The sequence below is a fragment of the Colletotrichum acutatum genome (assembly GCF_030867785.1).
Source record: "Colletotrichum acutatum strain CBS 112980 chromosome Unknown BDZ83scaffold_31, whole genome shotgun sequence".
NCBI classification, from domain to species: Eukaryota; Fungi; Ascomycota; class Sordariomycetes; order Glomerellales; family Glomerellaceae; genus Colletotrichum; species Colletotrichum acutatum.
In genome coordinates, this window is record NW_026849025.1 from 336,429 (window position 1) to 352,009 (window position 15,581).

The following is a 15,581-nucleotide window of genomic DNA, read 5'->3' on the forward strand; positions in this document are numbered from 1 at the left end:
AGTAGATGTAGGGCCAAGTTGCTGATAGTATTCAGATGTCTGCCCGTATTCTCATATACTCTTCAAATCATTTCCCTTTCACCTCTCCCCCTTTTTGTACTCTCCCCGCTATGGCACATCCTTATTAGAGCCATCCCGCTTTGACTTCATTACTTCTCAATAAGCGAAAGGACTTCAAGCATAGAACCTGGTCCAAGTATTAAAAATTGTAATGAGTGTGCGTCTACTCGTCATCGTTGATGTCGATGACGGTCTTCTTCCACTGGCGGGCAGGGATCTTGCGCTTAAACATAATGTCGATCTCGCGGAAGGAACGGCCCTTCATCTCAGGCAAGAAGAAGAAGGCGACGACGAAGCAGACGAAACCAGTGGCGCCCCAAACGTAACCGCACTTGCCGCCCAAGTTGACACCCTGTTGCATATGTTAGTAAATATGATTCCCTTTCCAAGGTGAGAAAGAGGGCTTACGGTAGAGTTAAGCATGTAGGTGGCGAGGAAAATGCAGGGGATGTTGACAACGTAGTAAGCGGCACGGCCGATACCAGTGGTCAAAGGACGAAGGCGAATGGAAGATGTCTCGGCGATGATGACCCACGAGGCGGGGGCGGGTCCGAGAGTGAAACCGACGGAGACAATAAGACCCAAAGAGGCCATAGCCAAGGAGGCGGCGGTGGACTTGCCGACGGAACCAGCAATACCGAGGGCAATGAGGAAGGCAACGTTGATGAGCGAACCCCAGACGTAGATAGTGCGGCGGCCGAGGTAGGTCGTGAGAACCCAGGAAAGCATGACGAAGACGGTCTGGAGAGCGGAGGTGATGAGACCGAGGGCGAAGGCAAGCTGGGAGCCAATACCGGCCTCTGCTTATGTGTTAGCCACCACATGACATGAGAAGGGAAGAAATGAGAACTCACGTCTGAAGAAGTAAACAGCCTGGTTGGCGATGAGGTTACCAGTAAGGTTCTGGGCGGCGTAGACACCACAGACGATAAGAGTGCGGTATCTGTCAGTGCCCTTGAAAAGCTCGACATAGCTGGGATCCTTAACGTCCTTCTCAAGCTCAATGGTACGACGCATCATGGCGACGGACTCCTCAACGTTGGCAACGGCAGATGAACGTCCAAGACGACGGACCGAAACAGCAGCCTCCTCGAGACGTCCCTTGCGAACCAACCACCAAGGAGACTCGGGGGCAAGGAACAGAAGGATGGCAAGGGGGGTGGGGAACATCCATTGGAGGGCGATCGGGACTCTGTACGCGCTAGGGTCTCTCTTGCTCTCGTAAACGTAGCAAACACCACCGACGATGATGGCACCGATGGCCCAGAACATCTGAAGCATCTGAGTGGCGGGGGCTCTCAGGCGCATGGGCACGATCTCAGAGCAGTAGGCGGGCGCGTTGGCGATGAAGATACCCCAGGGAATACCCTCGAGAAGTTGGCTGACGAACATGACAGCAAGCGAGTTGGCGAAGTAGAAGACGAAGATGAAGGCGTTAAGGAACATGAGGCCGGAGATGGTGGCCCAGCGGTATCCGATGCGACTGGTGATGGGACCGGCGATACAGACACCGATGATGGCGCCGAGAGGACCACCCATCTGAAGGGCGGATTGCCACGAAGCCTCGATCTGCTTGCCGTCGTCCGCTTCGACACCGAATGTGTCCTTGAACTCGTCCATGGCGACGAAAGCACCCATCAGGAAGACGCAGTAGGATTCCATGATCTGGAAAACCATTGTGGTTAGTTGCCAGTCGTCTAATTTGTGTGCAACAGGCTAAGGCGGCTAGAGTGACTTACAATCGTGGTAGACATGATGAAAGCCCAGAGGGAGGCCATGGGGTAGGCCTTGACGGCCTCGATGACTCCCATGTTGTGCTCGGCCTGCTCAGCCTCGATAGCATCGGCCTTGTAGGAGGCGGGCGACGCCTTCTCGTCGAGGTCGGCGACATGGTCAATGTCGCCGTAGGCCTCGACCTTTGCCGGGTCGGACTTGGAGTCGAGTGTGGTGCTCATGTTTGCTGACTCTCTTTTCGAACCTCGCCGAGAATTTGGAGTTGGAGGTTTTTTTTTGGCCGGGTTGCTTGGTGAGGAGGAGGAAGAGGGGGACGGGGGAACGCGAGCAAGCAAGAACAGAGAAGAGACGAAAGCCAAGAGAGAGAGGGTGGTACTGGGCAGGCTGTTTAATAAAGGTCTTGTCTTACTCCCCAGTTCTCGTTTTCTTACATGTCCAATGGAACATTGTCTTAAGAGTTAACCCCAGTCGGGTGTCATTACGCTAGCGCAACTTGAACCAACGCGAACGTATGGAAAAAGGTGGACGGGGATCTGAATCCCACAAGGAATCCTCACAAGCGCAATCTGGGCACTTTGGGGTTCCCCAAACGTCCTCAACCCCGCCCCCCGCATTGGTCCATAGACCCGTTCCCACATGAGCCTGGGGAATGGGGAAGAAGGGCGGGTGACACTCTGGGGATCGAATATCGGCTGATGATGAACCGAGCCCGGTCAGATATTCTCCTATGCGCCGACGCGCTCCAATGGGGGTGGGAGGTTGCTCAAGGTTTTTGGAGAAACGGCGCAGTTGGACCAGTTAGGGACACTAGTCAGGGTCCGGCAAACTTATCCCATCGGCCCTTTCACCAACGGGGACCTTGTCACAAACTCGGGGCTCTTTTCGCTCTTGGGGTTAGTTTCCTGACTTCCCCAGTACGCCGCGTTGCTTAACTTGCTTGGCTGCTTGGATGGACGCGGCTCCTTAGCTCCCCATGTGACCGCGGCGGCCACTTACTGAAACGGCGAGTTGTTAAACTAAGTAGTTTCTCGACGTCTTCCACCCTCCATCATCGGCTCTCATTAGGGCGCGTCGTAGCACACCCGTTGGACCGCCGAGATGGGGAAAGGCGTAGCCGCCTGTAGGAACGCCGCCGCACCGCGTCGCGAAATACGGGTTCAGCCGCCCCCCTCTTCGGTATCTCGGTCAACACTGGGCCGCTTCCCACCGAGCATTCATGTTGTGTTTGTAGCCGCTGCAGATGCAATGGACAACGAGTCCCAGGCCCAGTTCGCTCTCTCCAACGTTCCCCAGTGATCTCCCTTCGCTTCTACAGCTGAACGTGTCAACGTGGTCTCAGACCATGGTCCATGTCAGCAACCAAGCGCTAGTTCTCCGCGAAATTAGCGTCCAATGCAGTCAAAATGCACACCCGTTCCACCCAGCTGCGAGATCCGTCTCCACGGGTCCGGGGCAGAGACAAAGACCCAATAGCTTAATCAGGTCTCCTCAAAAGACACGAGGCGGACGAACCAGCCTGACATTTGGAAGCCGCCCGACCTTCGAGCTGAGGCGCCTTGCGCGCTCGAGGTTCCCGGGAAACCGGCAAGGGTTACTTCACATTGGTGCCAACCGAGCCAATGATGTCCAAGGTGTCACCCAACTTGGTGATATTACCAATTTTGCAAAAGTAAAGGGGCCAATGGAAATTTGAGAAGAGAGGCTGGAACGCGTTTGCGGACATCGCCTTGCGGATACTCGTGCCCTTTCCGGCGATACCAGTAACGTGGCACCGGGGACGATCACGGCGTCGAGAAAAGTCGTGCCATAGTCGCGCTAAACCGCGGTGATTTCAGCTTCATGTTGATAAACTTCTTGTTGAGAACTCCACAAAGGCCTGACATTGGCTCGGTTGCAAGACGCGCCCGTTCACAGACAGCCGTGATGATTTGGCTGGATGGCTTCTAGAAAATGAGTTCAGTATGGCTCGAACCAACACTTCGGTTTGCGCTGGTCATCAAATTCGTTGGAACTCCTCCCACTTGTATCGACCTAGCCGCTACTATTGGATCTATATTGGGAAAGATGTACTGTGTACAGGCTCGAGGACGGGGCAACATCATGTCTGCACATTTTGATTCTAACAAGAGTATCAGGTGAACTGTGTGGGGAATAGTCAGCTTTCAATGCGTGATCTCAGCCGATCATGATGGAGTTTAAGGCTTTGAGGCATAGTAAAATTACGTGCAGTCGTTACGCGTATGTTTGATGTTGCATTTGGCTGAACAGAAGATGGTTATTCGCCTGAACCTGAATGGTCCCGTGACGAGGTTTTTCTTGCAATCTGTGTAACAGCGCTCTACCCCTCATTGAGTTCACATTAGCATATGTCTGATAGATATTGCATGCCCTCTTAATTGGCACGTTTTCCTCCGCAAGGTGTCATGTGAGATGCCGAGATCCGCATTGTTGGTCACGGTGCACCAATTGTCCTGCAGCACGGCACATTGGGTGCAAAGACCACGTTGTCAGTCTCCCACCAGGGTATTCCAAAGAGTAAATGTATCCGTACGTTAGCTCACATCAACTTTAGGCTTGAACTTCGCGTAAACTAAACGATGCTGTGACTGGTGGGGTTGGATCGTGGGGATACACGCTAGGTCAGACATATTCCAGATATGGGGTTGGCCCGATGAAAAAGATTTTGTTGATATTTCGGCTGCCTCCACGATACCGAAAAGACATCGGTCCCCCGGGTCTGGGACCGTCTGGCCAACTTGGTCTTTCCCAGTCTTGACGCTAACGTAATTATCTTTGAGTTCCTGGGGCCTGCAAGAAAATTATCGCTGCCAGGGTTCTTAGCGTCGATATATCCACAACCCACAGCCCACAACTCAAAACATCGTGAACTTGTGAAGCGAGTTCGGCTCGTGATCATGCCCACACCAGCACGTGCACTCTTCCACCTGCAATCTTAGGAATAGCGGTGCCGAAAATCGAGCATCCACTTCCAGGTTCTCGGGTCTCCGAGGATCTACATCACGGAAGGGTGGCCGAGTTGGTTATGGCGCCAGGTTAAGGTCAGCTTAACATCTGTTTCCTGGTGGGGCAACCCGCGCGAGTTCGAGTCTCGTCCCTTTCATTTTGATGTCTATCTACATTATGAGCTTTTTTGGTTGCACAAGACCTGTTGATAGCTGACTGACTGGTGTGGCTTAGGTGCCACGCAGGTGGTCTAGAATCTTTCCTGATTGCTGTGAAAACGGATCATAAGCTCGATCGACGGTGTCGGTATTTGTAATTTCATGTTATTTCTAACGCTAGGAAATCAGTCTAGACTGGTTCTCTGTATGTGGCTGGATTCAGGATGACGGCAGTGAAAAGGCGGGTCACTCAGACTATGAATCCTTTTCACTCAGGACCCGTGTCTACTGGCTTCTGTCCAACCCACGAATAATACGTGCCATACGCATGCACATTCGGATCCTTGATCGCATTCCGAACTGACGCGAGAAATACCTCGATCTCCGTTCGCTCCATTCCCAGAGCCGCCAAAGGTTTGCTCGCAGCAGCGCCCAGGAAATCCTCCGTCACAGAGCGCATGTAATGTCCAACCAGACGCTTGGTTTTGTCGAGAGGCCATCGTCCGACGGGCACCTTGTATGATCTCACTTGAACATTGACGAAGCCGGCGTCTTTCATAAGCGCACCGATGCGCGGAGCGACTTGGATGTCAATCTTCATTTTGTGCATGGCGTCGCGGATCTTGGACCAGAATTCCAGAAGGGGCCAGTCTTCGGGCATGGTTCCGTCATCGCACTTCACATTGGCGCTGAAGTCTTGGGTTTCGACGTATGATCCAGGCTTAAGGTTTCTGTAAGGCGTGGTTCATGAGCACGATGTTGCACTTGACTTGATTCCCCATCATCGAGGATGAAATGACGAGTTCGGACTCACTCGAAGACTCGCTCCAAGAGCTTTGGGAGATCATGCACAAGAGATGCCAAGTTTCGCATATGTATAAGATCGAAATTGTTTCCGGACTAAGGAACATCGCTCATTGTCAGCGACAGCACCCTCCTCCACTCTAAAGACTTGATCTCGCCAGACGGTAGAGCACTTACCAACCAGTCATCTTCAACATCATCAACGAAGAAGCGAACGTTGGAAGGAACCCTATACGCTAGATCAGAATATCATGGCCATTAGAGGACTAAGTGGACATACCAGCTTGGCTGAATCGGCGATAAGTCTACACCAGTAACCTCGGCGGAAGGGTAGTTGTCCCCAACTTGGAAAAATCAACATTGGGATCTTACTCTTGATTATCACCCTTCGGAATTTGTGTCACACACCTTCCATTGCCCATATGCCTGTAGACTTGTTCAGTATGTCTGTGCGATATCTACATGTACGGATGCCACCTTCAAGCCGGCACAAAGTCTGGGACAACACTTACCGGTGCCCGTGCCGAGATCAATAATCTTGCTGGGCGAGTCGCCAATAGGGGCATGGAACAGCTTGCCATCAGTGAGCTCCATAACCATCGCATGCTTCATTTCCTCGCGGTTTTGTTCAATATCATCGTTTGGAATGGGATATCTCCCATCCCGGAATGAGTGATAGCTTTGATCATTCAACCTGATAAGCGTCTGACCAATTGTATCTAATGATCTCAACTCTTATGGTTCTGCTTGCGAAACTTACCGTCTGCCATTTTCATAGGAATGTCTCAAGACAGACGAGGTAATGGAAGTCGAGCCCGATGAGGAAGCATCCCACTCGGTAGGCTGGAACGCATCGTCGCTCACATCATCGCCACCAGCTTCGATAATATCTGGCGCTTGCTCTGGGGATTGCGCCGAGTCTCCGCCTTGCGGCACTGGTTCAGGACTGGCACTCATGGAGTGCTGGTGATGGGCTCTATTGATTCAAGGGGTACTGGAATATAACTTTTGTTTGCATGTAGTTGTCGTTAACCGAGAGTCCGAGACTAACTATGCGGTCTTTGCCGTTATCGTACGCCTACTGACAGCCAAGCGGGGAAAGTGTGAGATCTCGGTCCTCCAGCAAAAAGTGGCGTAACTAGGGCCTGATGGTGGCTTGCGGAGCGGGCGTTGCAGTAGCTCCATGCTTGGAGATACACTGCTCTATGATTGGTACGCCTGGATCCAGTTGGTGGCAAGATGTCTCATTGCTCGAATTGCCCTCATTGGCGGTCTTCTCACTGAAAGGTCCTTTGAGATGCGCCCGGGCGGTTGCGTGAACGTGGTGTTTTGACTCTTTGGAGCAGCCGGGGGAGACTAGAGACTCACGATCATCTAGCAACTCATACTTGAATAGAATGTAGATTCATGGTTTCTCTCATTTTAAAGTTGAGATGAGTTTTGGAGCTTGCTATTCTCTCCCTCTGGCAATCTGTGCCCGCCGCCCTCCGTCAAAAGGTTTGAATGATCTCCAACTTTCTGTCTTATTCAAGCCGCCTCGTTCCCTGTCCCTCTTACGCTCCGTTCTCCCCATTCTCTTGGGGCCGCCGTGATAAACTCCACTCCGGCCTCGGTCCGGTCCTGGGGTCATTCCATATCGCCATGCCCGGCTCCCGGCTTACTCCGGCGAGAAAGTCTGCATGCTCACAACACTATCACCGTGACGCTCTGTCTTACAAAGTAAGGTGATTTTCGAAAATTGAGCGATTCTGTCTCGCGATGATGTGTATCAGCTTAAATGTGACTGTGGTCAGTTCAACGCACGGTACCAACGCCAAAGACCTTGCTTTCAAGCGAGTTCTGCCACTTCAGTCTGCCATGGCTTGGCTGCATTAGTCAGTAAGATTCTGCACAGAATCGCATGCTTAATAACGGGTGCTCCCGACATGCCTGTCGTGTATGTCGGAACTTGGCCAAGATGATCCGAGTCATTGATGGTTTGGGGGGAAACGCTAGAAGGAAGATGCCCAGCACCGCCCGGAGACAAATTAGCCGGTGTCTGCCGATTCACGATCCTCCATCTCCATCGTCGATAATTACTCACGACGCGATCAAAAACATCAAAGTTGGATCGCGAAGCTGGCTTCAGCCATAATGACATCCGTCTGGGGACTTGGCGCAGTCTGTCTCGATCAGACATCTTTACATCAACGCTCTGCGTATCTATACGCAACTATGCATGACAGAGACTTCACGCCTAACGCATCTTTGCGGAAGGCTACTGAAATTTTCACAATGAGCACTCAGCCGCAGGTCTAATAACATAGAAATAGCAAGGCGATGCTGCTGATGGATGAATTATTGTCAACAATTTCCGTCCACACACGGCCTGTCACCTCCGTACTTAAAAAAAGTTGGTTAGGTCGCTTCGTCTTTCTATGTTGCCTCCCATCCCTGAAATAACTACAGCAAACCTCTCTCAGCGATTATGGTTAGCTACCTATTATTGACATGGTTGACACGGAAGCGAATACGGCAGACCTTCTCCTCTTGCATGTTGACCGCAACATCCAAACACGCCCAGGATTTTCAAGATTCAAACAATAATGAGACACATATGCCCATCCGGAAATGGCTCCCAAAAATATGTCTGTTGCCTGTCCCCGCAGCGCTTAAAACTGAGTAGGTGACATTGGGAGACTGGGGGTGTTGAAGCGGTTTCAGGCCCGATGGATCCAGCAGTGCTGACGGCAGGTCAGTGTCTAGCGTATTTACTTTGCTTTTCTCAGCGGGCGTTGGGGGATCTGTTGTCAAGGTTAGTAGCCTGCAGCAAACCCTCGCGAAGAGCTGGTGCGTACGATTCCAGCACCCAACATTAAGATTCAAGGCGAGGGCAAATAAGCAGACAGCTTAGTTCTTCAACTTTTAAGTATGACCGAAAACCTTCGGTAGAGTTCGTTTCCGTCCAATCAATGAAGCGAGAGTTCATGCAATGACCACTTGCCGCTTGACTTGTGAGCTGAGAGTCATGCCAGTGACACTTGTCATACCATGATTCCCGATGTCAAAAGAAGTTTTGCGACACGGGTGAAGAGATGGGATGAGTTCGTTATCCGATGGGGAGAGCCTCGGAAGAAGACGAGTCAATCAGGGACCCGATCGAACTCCAAGACCTTATTGTTTTGGTCGCGGTGTTTGGGATCACCAGGGGATCATCCAGCAGAATCTCTGCCTGGTTGATGAGCATCAAGGCCCATATTCAACTTTGCTCATCCCTCATGAAGTAACGCCCGCCTTCAAACGATCCTCCTCTCTAAGAAGCATGGAGTCAAAGGAGTAGCACGACAGAAGTGGGCACGGCCAGAGCTGCTGCCGTTCGAAAATTGGTCCTCCAACGTCTGAAAAATAAGCTTGGCAGTAAGATACAGGGGGTCGTGAAACTCTCTTGGGGATGGTGGTGGGGTCAAATTGCTCGGAGCTTTGCCGCCGTCATGGGCACAACCTTTGATTCTTTGTGAGGTACCGCAGAGTCCGATGAAGAGACGACATGGAGAGATCCAGGACCCTGGCTCGCATTCTCAGATACTTACCAGCTGGTCTTCAAGTTCGGTAGACAACTCCGGCTTGGTTGGGCTGACGACCAGCTGGATCGCTCTGGCCCCATCTTTCAGGCCCCCAGCCCGCCGTGCACACTCTTGAGTCGATCATACTGATCCTCGCCTCCTTCACCAGCCCCAACTCGCCCCCCTCAGCGTCCTAACGGCGCCTCGCGAGGCTCAAAGTTGTAACGACAGGCGCCCATTCAGGGGCTTCCCTGTCGCTTCTCACCAGATCCGGTCGTAATGTGGCTTCCCGATCAGGCCTAGGAGATGCAGCCGCAACATCTTGGCAGCTTCATCGCACCCATGCGTCACGAACTTCAGACCTCCTTCGACGCGGTGTCGCCATCGCTTCCATAATCCATCTTATCCATCACGGCGGAAAACCACCAAGAATCTCCGTGACGTTGACGTCTCAACCCGCCCCGTCTCCAACGCCCCATGTCATCCCATGTTGGCCGCCGCATGCAACCTAGTTTTGGCCCTGGTCTGAAGTTTTTTGCAACTGCGACAGCTGGGCACTCGGGCCCAGGGGCGATGTCGAGAGCATCATATCACGAGAACGATGGCAAGGAGGAAAGAAGGATGGCGTAACATGGGGACGCAAGCATGCCAATGCATCGATGCAATATCACCCATACCCTAATGTGAACGGACTGGCAGATCGTCTGAAATATTCTATAAAGATCAGCTCGATCTTCCTCTTAGTACCGCTTCTTCTTTCCTTTCCTCATCACGCTCACAATCATTACAACTTTGTTTGTTCTTTCTTCTCTTCTACAACAGCTGTGCTGTCTTCTATCTCTTCCAACGCATCTTGATCACTCATTTCACTTCATCCGGGTCCGTGTCCCTCTTTTCGCATTACATAACATCGACTTCTTTCTCAAAGAACAATCTTTCGACTCTCAATATGAAGTTCTCTTCCGTCATCACTCTCGGCTTTGCTGCCCTCGCCACCGCCGCTCCTCTCGGCGCTCGCCAGGCCACCGTCTTCTCTACCCAGACCTTCAACGACCTCTCCATCAGTGGCGGCACTGCCGGCAACGCCGAGCAGGAGGCTCTCGACAAGCTTTCTGGTCTCCCCACCGACCTCAGCACCGTCGCCAAGGCCGACTTGGACTTCCTCAACAGCGTCAACTCCATTGCCAACGACGCCGAGAAGGAGGCCTTCAACCCCGCCATTGAGGCTGCCACCGGCGAGGAGGCCGACGCCCTCCAGCGCGGCAAGATCAAGAACAAGGTTCTCAAGCTCACCGCCACCATGCTGAAGCTGCAAGCTCAGGCTGCCCAGGGCGAGGACGTCGCCGACAAGATGGCCGCCGAGCAGAAGAAGCTCGACAACAACATCTCCCAGGACAAGGCCGAGGCTGGCAACGCCTCTACCGCCCTCGACTTTGATGCCTCCACCGCATAATCGCCTTTAATTAGCGGCAGAGGCTGTGGATGTGATATCCCATGGAACTTTGTGGAGGGAAAGGGAGAAAAGAGTCGATGATCATGAAAGATTCACGAGGCGAAGAGGCGCTGCGTGCCGGCTTGGATGATCCGATCAAGTGCTGGCCATTTTTAATTATTGGGGATGTATCGGTACTCTTTAGTACACTCTAATAAGTAAAAGAGATTAAAAAACATTAAAAATACCTCCCATCCACTGTGACCTCGGTCTTGACGTTTAGCCATAGACAGCTGCTTTGCTACAGACTACAGCCTACTGACTACAGATTATAACTGAGAAAGAGCAAGTAACTTCTCGGGGTCTTACAGACTGCCAAGAGACGATCAGCATTCTGTGACGGATGTTGCACGGGTACTTGTCTTTCCGCGGTGCGACCCCAGAGTTATCGAATCACCACATACCCAGAACGGGATTCTTGTGACGCCTCTCAAAGCTTAGATGGCTTGGCGAAGGCCTCCAATTCTACATTCAAGACAGTTGTGAGGCGTGAAAAGGTGTAGTAGAAACCCTGACGGCATTAGCATCCAGATTCAACGACCTTTACCGGGAAACCAACCTGCAGCGTGATCGTCTCCACGACTTCTCGGTCAGAAAACTCAGTCTTCGCTTTCGCCCATAGCTCATCCGCCACCTCTGGCCCGTCAATGACAGCCTCGATAAACAGCAGGAGGGTCTTCTCCCGCAGTGTGAATAGTTCTGCGAGAGATTCCAGTTTCCCTTGAGCAGAGAAATATCCCTTCTGCCTCCCAGCCTGGGCAATCACATCTCGCTGGGCGTCAGTGACACCCTCTTTGGCGGAGACCATGCTGTGATGCGTCCACTCGTAAGTGGACCGGAATTTGGCTGTGCTGAGAAGAATCACCAACTCTCGGTTCTTGGAGGATAACTCGAGGTCTTTGAAGTGAGCACCTGCGATTTTCGACCAGTGGTTGACGGTGGCTGGGCTATGTGCGAGAAGCTTCGAGATGTTGAGGGGAGCTCCCTTGACATCGGGGTACGGAAGGCGTGCCATGTTCACTGTAGAGTTTCGCAATTGTGCTAATGCCAGTGTAAAAGTCTAAAAACAAGCAACTACAGTTTTCTCATGAACTTCATTTGAACTGTTCTTGTACTCTTGGGCTTGGGATGAGATGCGGGGTGCCTCGGCAGCCCCTATTAACGGTTAGTCACCCCGGCCGCGAGTTTGTACCTCGGCTCCGTGTGGGGCCGACGGAGGCAGCACCGCAGCGGACTTGGAACGGACCATCGGGTAGATTGGCTGCCCATACACTCTTTCGGTCATCACGAGAGCATTTGAGTAGTTTCCAAGTATCTTTATTCTTCCATAAACCGGATCATGCATCTTTTGCCTGCTTAGCCGTCCATCGTGCTTTCAAAACCTGTACAGACCCCTTTGGCTTTCTGTCCCGTGTAAAAACGCCCTTCTTATTTCCATCCACCCGAGTGATACTCGACGTCGTCTGAAAATCCGCAAAGTTCCAGACGTGCTCTCCAACAACGTTCTCAACACGATCAAATACTCGGTGGAACATTTCCAGGAACTTGCCTTGGTACTCTTCGCTCCAGGGAACGTCACATACGGCGTGTAGCCCCGCCACAGCTTCGGCGCCGTACTCTGTCATGATCATAGGCTTGCCATACTTGGCCTGCCATCCGAGCAAGTCCTTCTCCAGAACCTGCTCCGCCTCTTCTAGATCGCCTGTCTGAGAGTACCATCCGTAGTAGCGATTTAGGCAGATGACGTCGAACAAGTCTGTCACGAGGTCCTTCTCAAACGTCGCGAACCCCATGTTCGCGAAGCAGACCGGTCTCGTCGGGTCCAGCCCGCGCGTCAACGAGACCAACGGCTCTAGATACTCCCTTGCACCGGGCTCCGCCGACGCAGGCTCGTTGGTCACTGTCCACATCACCACCGACGGATGGTTCTTGTCCCGCGCCACGAGCTCTCTGATAGCTTGGTCATGCGCCGCCTGTGTCTTCTCGTTACATGCATCAGGGGCAAAAGTAGGAGGTGCCTTGAGCCCAAAGACGCCGGCAATGATGCCGAGATTGATACCCACCGCCGGAGTCTCGTTGATGACGACGATCCCGTGTCGGTCGGCGTAGTCGAGAACCTCTTCGGCGTAGGGGTAGTGAGCTGTCCGGAAGGAGTTGGCTCCCATCCAGCGCATGAGATGAAAGTCGTGAATCATGTAGGCCGGGTCGAAGCCCTTACCGCGGATCGGCGAGTCTTCGTGCTTGCCAAAGCCAGTGAAGTAGAAGGGCTTGCCGTTGATCAGGAACTGATTGCCCTTGACCGAGATTGTGCGGATGCCGAAGGGGAGTTCGTAAGTATCGAGAACCTCATCTTTTGTGGAGTCTGATAGTATCTCCACACGAAGTTGGTACAGATATGCCGCGCCGGGTTGCCACAGATGCGCCGAGTTGATCGTCAACTCATCTTTCGTCCCATTTGCTTGAGCCACAGTCAACCCCTCCTCGTCAAGAACAGAGATCTTGACCTTGTCATCCTCCACCGGCTGCGAAGTTTGAACCTTATACTGAACTTTGCCTGCTCCCGACTCAGAGACGTCCGTTACGATGATAATATCGCTGATGAATACCATCGGCTTCGAACACAAGTACACCGATCGTGCAAGCCCGGAGTAGTTAAAGAAATCATGCTGATAGTTCTGCTTCCGCTTGCCATTGGCGAGGGTCTGGATTTTGCCCGGAGGAATCGTCTCCCAGCTCAGCTCGTTGCTCACAGCCACAGTCAAGCGGAACCTCTCCCCGGGCTCAACGATGCCAGTGATGTCTGCCTCGAAGGGGGTGTATCCACCAGCATGATCCGCGATTAGCTTGTCATTGACGTAGACACGGCCACGATGGGTTGCTGCGTCGAATCGCAAGAAATATCTCTGATCCTCGGGCGACCATCTGCGAGGCACTGTGACTTGACGCTGATAGTACACCCAACCAACGTGACTGCGAATCTTTTCATTTGCAAAGATGTCGTTGTAGCTAGCTGGTACGGGTACTTGAAGCTTTGGCGGGATAAGCTTAGACCATGGTGCGTCTGCTTCAATGTCGGGTGATGATGCAATTGCAAAGTTCCAGATGCCGTCTAAAGAGATGACGTCTCGAGTCGAATTGGCTTGTGGTTTGAGCATATTTCTTGTTGGTGGCAATCCTTGGCGCTGGAGGTCATGAGTTGAACATCGAGCGAATGCTATTATAAGTGAGCCGAGAGCAAGATGTAGTGTGGTGTTGTGTTTCGGCTTTTCCGAAGCGTCGGTGGTTGAAGTTGCCGGAAGCCGACCGATGCCTCCAGCAACCACTTATGCGCACGTTCGATACTCCGCAGATCCCGCATAACGCGTAAGTCGTTCCGAGGATCAAGCTCTCACGCATGGAGAGACAGACCAGCCATGTTCGTGTTGCGGTTTATCAAATTGAGGTCCTTTCCTACTTCACTCAGGCCCTTGTGGCCTTCGCCGGTTTCCCGAAATGCTGTATCATTTGGCAAACTTAACGTCGGCTCAAAGATGAACTCAAATACACAGACACATATTGCGAGCGAGTTGCTGTCCCGGCATTGATGATGGTAATTGTTGAAATGCCATCGTCTTGACTTGCGGGGTCACCGGGAGTGCGGGGGACGGTCCTTGGCAGGCTAGAGCTGGCAGGGGGCATGCGGGGACTTTTCAGGACACTGAGATGGTGTTCAGAATACACCCTAGATATGTTGAAAGGCTGACTCTGACTCTCAACTCAATCTCAGGAACTCATGTCAGGTGTTGACTTAGACCTCAATTCTCGGATACGCAGCTTAACAAGAGCGATGCTATAAGTGCCAGCAGTGAGAGCACTAGAGCTGTTGAAGCGTGTGGCGCAAATTGCTTGGCTTGTGCTGGGCTGTGGAAGTAGCTGTCTCTCTCATCGACTCTTCCACAACACGGAAAAGTGACCCCAGAGCCAGGTAGTGACAGTGAATCTGTCGCGGTTTGATTGCCGTTGTTTGTGGTCAAAGGGTCATCGAGATTTTGCAAAGTTACCGCCAAGCAGAAACACATACTATCTAGAAGAAGAGCAAACATGACAACTGACACTGTATCTGATATCTGATCGTCTAAACCAACTCCGCATGACCAACAAACTTGCCATCCCCGTCCGCCCCAGATGTCAAGCATTACTGCTCTTTAAGCATGCCGAAATGAACTCAAGTTTTGAGACTGGCAACTCCAAAGACTCCAATCCCCAGCCATCGAATAGTCAGTCCCCTTACTTTGGTTTTCATGAAACGCCAAAGCTAGGAGCCCTCGTGCCTCTTCGCCAGACACCGAAATGCCCCACTTCAACGGTGGAAACCCACCAAACACCCGCCAAACTAGCAAGTAACCATCATAATGTCAATTTTCATCTGCTGACGTCAACCAGGTCCTTCCAGCTCATTTCGAGCTTATCCCCGATGGCACAATTGGCTAGCGCGTCAGACTGTTAATCTGGAGGTTGGTGGTTCGAGCCCACCTCGGGGAGTTGTAGTGGTTAAAATCCACCAAGGATTTCTCTTTTGACTTTTTTTTAGTTGTGGTTGAGGACGCTTCCGTAATTTCTCGACTTTTTTTTTTTTTTGTCTCTCGCAAGCAGCTGTGCCGCATCTCGAGCATCTGTGCAGATCAAAGTTGAAAACTTGAGACGACTCCCGTACTTAATCAAAGATCATATCTCACTTGACTTTTGACTGACCGCCACATTACTTTTTCTGGTTCGTCAACCCATCGATTCAGAGACAATCTAAGACATCCATCTGGTGGAGCAGCTGGCATCGCTAAAGCTCTCGAC

At 52.1% G+C, this 15,581-nt stretch overlaps 5 protein-coding genes and 2 non-coding genes across 7 annotated transcripts; 3 read left to right on the top strand and 4 right to left on the bottom strand.

The window, feature by feature from the left end:
• Nucleotides 1–44: 44 nt before the first annotated feature.
• BDZ83DRAFT_740030 (alpha glucoside transporter) lies at nt 45–2,220 on the bottom strand. The gene is made up of 4 exons (XM_060513055.1): nt 1,800–2,220; nt 915–1,725; nt 469–860; nt 45–412 (listed from the first exon to the last, which is right to left on the bottom strand). The coding sequence occupies exons 1-4, from the start codon at nt 2,013–2,015 to the stop codon at nt 224–226; spliced, it is 1,608 nt and encodes a 535-aa protein (XP_060366702.1). The 5' UTR covers nt 2,016–2,220; the 3' UTR covers nt 45–223.
• A 2,596-nt stretch (nt 2,221–4,816) lies between these two features.
• Nucleotides 4,817–4,915, top strand: BDZ83DRAFT_t113. Its single transcript has one exon. It is a non-coding gene; the product is annotated as a tRNA-Leu (tRNA).
• A 269-nt stretch (nt 4,916–5,184) lies between these two features.
• On the bottom strand, nt 5,185–6,677 carry BDZ83DRAFT_650336 (methyltransferase domain-containing protein; the record flags this gene model as incomplete). The annotated part of the gene is made up of 7 exons (XM_060510365.1): nt 5,185–5,647; nt 5,731–5,816; nt 5,898–5,949; nt 6,001–6,064; nt 6,129–6,146; nt 6,233–6,414; nt 6,481–6,677. The coding sequence occupies 7 exons, from the start codon at nt 6,675–6,677 to the stop codon at nt 5,185–5,187; spliced, it is 1,062 nt and encodes a 353-aa protein (XP_060366703.1).
• A 3,534-nt stretch (nt 6,678–10,211) lies between these two features.
• BDZ83DRAFT_750769 (uncharacterized protein) lies at nt 10,212–10,715 on the top strand (the record flags this gene model as incomplete). Its single annotated transcript, XM_060513960.1, has 1 exon — nt 10,212–10,715. The coding sequence occupies one exon, from the start codon at nt 10,212–10,214 to the stop codon at nt 10,713–10,715; it is 504 nt and encodes a 167-aa protein (XP_060366704.1).
• Nucleotides 10,716–10,938: 223 nt separating this feature from the next.
• On the bottom strand, nt 10,939–11,872 carry BDZ83DRAFT_615709 (AhpD-like protein). Its single transcript, XM_060507918.1, has 2 exons — nt 11,314–11,872; nt 10,939–11,265 (listed from the first exon to the last, which is right to left on the bottom strand). Exons 1-2 carry the CDS (start codon nt 11,767–11,769, stop codon nt 11,185–11,187), a joined length of 537 nt encoding a protein of 178 aa, XP_060366705.1. The 5' UTR covers nt 11,770–11,872; the 3' UTR covers nt 10,939–11,184.
• A 216-nt stretch (nt 11,873–12,088) lies between these two features.
• Nucleotides 12,089–13,909, bottom strand: BDZ83DRAFT_668210 (glycoside hydrolase superfamily; the record flags this gene model as incomplete). Its single annotated transcript, XM_060511104.1, has 1 exon — nt 12,089–13,909. The coding sequence occupies one exon, from the start codon at nt 13,907–13,909 to the stop codon at nt 12,092–12,094; it is 1,818 nt and encodes a 605-aa protein (XP_060366706.1).
• A 1,292-nt stretch (nt 13,910–15,201) lies between these two features.
• BDZ83DRAFT_t114 lies at nt 15,202–15,275 on the top strand. Its single transcript has one exon. It is a non-coding gene; the product is annotated as a tRNA-Asn (tRNA).
• Nucleotides 15,276–15,581: the final 306 nt, after the last annotated feature.